Source organism: Chrysochloris asiatica, unplaced genomic scaffold (assembly GCF_000296735.1).
Source record: "Chrysochloris asiatica unplaced genomic scaffold, ChrAsi1.0 scaffold00045, whole genome shotgun sequence".
Lineage (NCBI taxonomy): Eukaryota > Metazoa > Chordata > Mammalia > Afrosoricida > Chrysochloridae > Chrysochloris > Chrysochloris asiatica.
Genome location: NW_006408563.1, coordinates 7,157,393 through 7,163,126, shown reverse-complemented (window position 1 = coordinate 7,163,126; position 5,734 = coordinate 7,157,393). Strand labels below are relative to the sequence as shown.

Below are 5,734 nucleotides of genomic sequence, written 5' to 3'. Positions count from 1 at the left end.
GAAGACCATAGAAGAATTGATGCATTTAAGTTATTAAGAACATTGAAAATACCATGGATTGCCAAAAGAACAAACCAGTCTGTGTTGGAGGAAGTACAGCCAGAGTGTTCCTTGGAAGCCAGGATGACCAGACTTTGTCTCTCATACTTCAGACATATGGTCTGGAAAGACCAGTCTCTGGAGAAAGATACCGTGTTTGGTAAAGTGGAGGGTTGGAGACAAAGAGGAAGACCCCCAATGAGATGGATTGGCATAGTCAGCATCGATGGGCTCAAATGTAGCAACAATTTTGAGGTTGGCCCAGGACCAGTCAGTGTTTCATTCTGTTGTACCTAATAGGGTCACTATGAGTCAGTGCCAACTCGATGTCACCTAACAGCAACAACAACTTTGGATATATTATCAGGAGAATCTCATGCTTGGTAAAATGGAGGGTCAGCAAGAAAAAGAGGAAGACCGTCAATGAGATGGATTAGCAGTGAGGCAGCAGCAGTGGACACTAGCTTAACAGTGATCTTGAGGATGGCTCTGGGCCTAGCAGTGTTTTCATTCTTTTGTGAATAAGATGGCTACGAATTGGAACCGACTTGATGACACTTAACAATAACAATGTACCCTTCACTCAGCTTTCTCCAACTATGTATATCTTAATGTATGTAGCACAGTATCAAAACCAAAAGATTAACATTCGTTCATTATTAACTGGACTCAGGTGTCACCATTTTTTAAGCCTTGCATTTACTTGTTTAAGTGTGACTGTGCAATTTTACTGATGTGTAGATTGATATAACCACTATCATGCTCCAGTCCAGACTGTTTGAATGCCTCAGTAGGATTCCCTCAAATTAGCTCTGTATTCATTCTCCTCTCCTTACTGCTCCCTCTTTTCCTCTTCCCTGGCAACAGCAAATATGTTCTCTCCATTGTTGTGGTTGACTATTTTCACTAAACTCAATGCCTTTGAGGTGCTTGTTGGTTATTATTGCACATTTACTAATAGTTCATTCTTTTTTATGCCTGAATAACATTCCATTATATGGTTGTACCAGAGTTCTCTCAACCATTCTCCCAATGAAGGGCATTTGGGTTGCTTTTAGTAGTTTGCTGTTGTGAATGGAGCTGTTTGTGCATTTCTGCACAGATTTTTGTGTGAACATCATGGTTAACTTTTTGGCATAAATGTCTTAAGAGTGTGACTGCTGATTTGTATGTCATGTGTATATTTAGTTTTGTAAGAAACTGCTAGACTATTTTCCAGGGTGGCTATACCATTTTATATTCCACCAGCAATGTGTAAGAGATTGATTTCTTTGTAGCCTCAGCAGCATTTACTATTAACACTAATTGTGACTTTAGCTATTATAAGTATATGGGGAGTAGGGTGGCTCTGTTTGATAATCATTTGACTGTGAACTACAAGGTTGGCAGTTTGAGCTCACCAGCCATTTTACATGAGAAAGAAGGCTTTCTGCTCCCATCCGCAAAGATATACAGCCTTGGAAACCCTGTACAGGGTAGCTATAAGTTGGAACCAACTCACCGGCACATAACAACAACGTGCACTTCTTATTATGTGCAGTTGAATGTTGTTGTTTTTAAATACTCTCCAGTCAGTTCTGACTCATAGCAACCCTGTATAGAGTTTTTGAGGATCAGCTTGTGGATTTGAAACATTGACTTTGCAGTTAGCAGTCCAGTACTTAACTGTACAGTGCCACATCAGGACAGCATTAGGTATATGTTGTTGTTGTTAAGTGCCATTGAGTTGGTTCCGATGCATATCAACCCTGCATAGGACTTTCAAGAAGTGTCTAGTGAGCTTGAACCATGAACCTTGCAGTACAAAGTGACTTTGCAGTCCAGCGCATTAACCCACAGTGCCACATAAGTTTTCCTTTTAATAAATAATTGGCAAAACTTACTCTTCCTGTTAAACAATGTCTAGAGATAATTTACTTTAAAAAGAAATAGAAAAGGGAAAAAATGCATAGAAACACATCACTACTGGTACCATATTGACTGTGTTTCAAGGAGCCCTCGTTCAGATTCTGTGACTTCAATAACTAGGAATCCTGTACGGAATGAGGAGAGATTACCAACTGTACAAACCAGGGTAAAATAAACTCTCAACTCTGAAAAGAATGAAGGTAAAGATTGTAAAACACCTCAGAACTGTGTTTTGTATTTTTATTGTTTACTATAATACTCTCAAATGTGAAGTGTTTAAAAATAATTCGAAAGATCACTGTAAATACTCTTTTAATCTGAAAATATGCAGCCAGAGAAATAAATACTTTGAGTCTCAAATTTCAAGAGTTACAAAAGGAAAACCTGGTTAAATTAATATGATTTTAATATGTACTGTATTACAAACATAATGTATGCCCAAAAGAAAGATAATTCATGTTTCTTTTTATTATTTTAGAAAATAAAATAATTTAAATTTTTACTTTTACAAGAGTTTTGCTCTTTAAAAACATTTACTTTTGAGAGGAATTTCTATACTTCATAGTAGGTGGGTTTTATTTTTAATAATATCCATTCTCCTAGTGAAATTCTATAGAATTAAAAAAAATATCCTTCCTGGTCTCCTCATATTTACTTATTAATAAATTTGGATGTATTTGTGATTGATAAATATAATTTCAAGACTGAAGTGTCCAATTTTAATAGATATTTTCATTGAAAAGTCTTATGTACAATGCCTCACATTAACAATCAATGGTTTTATGTAAAAGGTATTTTAAACACTCTCAAAAGACTCATGGGTTAATTTTGTATGATTTATCTTTATATCATAAAGTGATAAAAATCTGTGTTACAATCTGATTCCTTGATGGGTTCAGAGAAATATATTTTGTATCTATTTTATAGTTATAATGTAATTTGGGAACTTAATAATAAGTGACAAGTAAATATAAAGTGACAGCACTTTCTACTTTCATAGCTTTTAAATGTTAATACATGCTTGTAGTCTCATATGTGTAAATATGTAAAACATCACTGGAACTATGTAACTAGCCCCAAATCTTCTTTTTAGGTTTGATCCAGACCGATTTGCTAATGAATCGGTCATGAAAACATTCTCCTTGCTTGGATTCTCAGGCACACAGGAATGCCCAGAATTGAGGTAAGATGTTAGAGAAAGCAGTGTGAAAGGAAAAGATGCCAGACGCTGTACTTATAATTTTAACGATCCCTGTTGAAGAGTATGATAAATATATGTAATTAAAGTGTTCTTTCAATAATGGTAGGATATCTGTAGTAACTAATGACTTTCTTCCCGACTAGGTTTGCATATATGGTGACCACAGTGCTTCTGAGTGTATTGGTAAGGAGACTGCACTTACACTCTGTGGAGGGACAAGTTATTGAAACAAAATATGAACTGGTAACATCATCAAGGGAAGAAGTTTGGATCACTGTCTCACAGAGATACTAGTATTGTGTACATTTAACTTTGTTAAATGGACTGAGGAAACTAACCATTTAGAAGATCTTGCAGTGAATCCTTTTGTAAATCAAGTATCTTTTTGCAACAAACAACTATTAGTATTTAATCATGTAAATTTGTATTTTTGTATAAGAGATTTTCATAAAGCAGGATATACATTTATACTTACTGTATTAGTCAACATATTGATAATTTTAATGGAATACTTTAGGTTTCTGTTTTAAATTTTTGTTTTTTTATGGCATTATGTTTGTATTTTTTCTTAGTTTAATCTTTAAAAATAGTATTCTTGAAAAGAGAAATAATTTTATAGGTTTGAGAACAATTTCTTATGAATATTCATAAAATAGAAACAGTCTTAAGTCCTTTTCATACTTCCAATAAATCACCTTTAAGGGAAAGAAACAAAGACTTCCCATAGTTTTAATTTTATTTTTATTTCTTAGATTAATATTTTTATTTTCTGAGTTTAGTGTTTCAATAAATTTGATTCCGTTTGAGTAATTTGTTGTATATTCTACTTTGTATTTGCTATTTTTCACCTCTCCAGTATTTTTACTTCATGACTTATACTGTTTGTTTTAAATCACATGGAAAATAATAGTCATTTCTGAGTGTGGTTTGAAGTGGCTCCCCAAATGACAAAGTAGGATTAGTGTTGATTCCTCCAGGTTGCTGGGAACTTTAGCAGCACTGTGTTACTTTAGTAATTCTCATTTGTAGGTGGTGGTAGTGTGCCTGGAGCCAATTCTGACTCTTAGCAACCCTATATAAGGTTTCTGAGGCTGTAAATCTTTATGAGCGCAAAAAGCCTCATCTTCCTCCCATGGAGCTGCTGGTTAGTGTGAACTGCTGTCCAACAGTAGCCCAGCACATAACCCACTGCACTACTAGCATTCTTTATTTATGGGAGAAATGGAATTTCTCAATGTGTTATTATTATGTCATGTGTTAAATATAATGAACCTATGATTAAGACATGAGGGAGTCCTAACCAAAAAACCACAAAGAAGGAAAGAAAACAGACAAGTATGAAAATATCTGCAAAGTACATATAAGACAGACTGATAATATCCACATTACATAAAGCATTCCTATAAATTGGTAAGAAAAACATCTATTAGGTGCATGTGTAAAGACTGGAACAAACAACTTTTACAGGCAGAAACAACTAATACACCTTTAGAAAAATGTTTACTCTTACTGGTGAATAAAGAAATACAAGAACTATTTAAAGAACATTTTAAGTATCTTTAGTACTGTTAAGCACTGGTAAATTTTATATTTAATACCTTACTAGGAAGCTTTCTAATTTAGTCTAGTTTTTTGGTCACACTGTGCACAATGTTTTAAAATATATATATTTTAAGACAACAGCTGAAGGAAATATGCCCAGTGCAGATAGAAAGGAGAAGTAAAATGATAATTGTTTGCAGTGAATTTAGTTTTAACACTGCTGGACTTCATTTGTAGTGTCAACTGACTGTTCACCAGTTATTGAGTTATTTTGCGTTGTATTTATGGTTAAATAGGTAACACTTTTATTGTTAAGTGTTGGTTCTAACTCAGTAACCCTCTATAAGGTTTCTGTGGAGCAGCTGGTGACTTTTAACCACTGACCTTGTGGTTCAAACTGACGTTGTGGTTCAGTGCTTATCCTATGGCACCACACCAGGACTCCAGGTGACACTTTAGACCTAGTTATAACTGGTCAACATAGAATTTAATTAAAGGCTGCAGTCATTTTCGAAAAAAATTCCAAATTTTCCTCTTACCTATCATTTTTTTTATGGTTTTGTATATATAGAACATATTCCTTTGTTATTTAAGTACCATGAGTGGAAACTGGCTGTGGCAGGTTAGAGTATATAACTGGTATGTAAAACAAGTGTCAGTAGATCAGATCACATGACAGAGGTAGAATTTGAAAGCAAATGAGGTCTGATGAGCAATGATCAAGGCAAAAACAGCAGCTGAGCTGGAGACCAGCAGTTTGTGTAGTCACCAATAAATGAGGCAGTGTATAATTACTAATAAAGATTGGAGCCAAGGAAAGGAGGGCACACAGGGCTCAGCTCAATAAACATATTTTACCCATAGTTACACTATTAGCTTCAAGCATTAAAAACAAATCATATTCCAGAGGATTTTTTCAAAATAGAAATACTGTTAGTCATGAACAGAATAAATTATTCCTTCACTGTTGCTTTATTTATCTAATGACTGAGATTGTAGCTGTCTCGTTGCCACACCGATGGCTCAGAGCATGACTCAATGACT

At 34.6% G+C, this 5,734-nt stretch overlaps 1 protein-coding gene across 1 annotated transcript in view; it reads left to right on the top strand.

The window, feature by feature from the left end:
- Window positions 1–3,555, top strand: part of LOC102833891 (cytochrome P450 20A1-like) — a 54,457-nt gene extending 50,902 nt beyond the window's left edge. The window contains exons 12-13 of the mRNA XM_006861970.1: window positions 3,041–3,130; window positions 3,292–3,555. Coding sequence (XP_006862032.1) covers window positions 3,041–3,130; window positions 3,292–3,442 — 241 coding nt within the window. The 3' untranslated portion in view covers window positions 3,443–3,555. The remainder of the gene's footprint in view (window positions 1–3,040; window positions 3,131–3,291) is intronic.
- The last annotated feature ends 2,179 nt before the right edge of the window (window positions 3,556–5,734 follow it).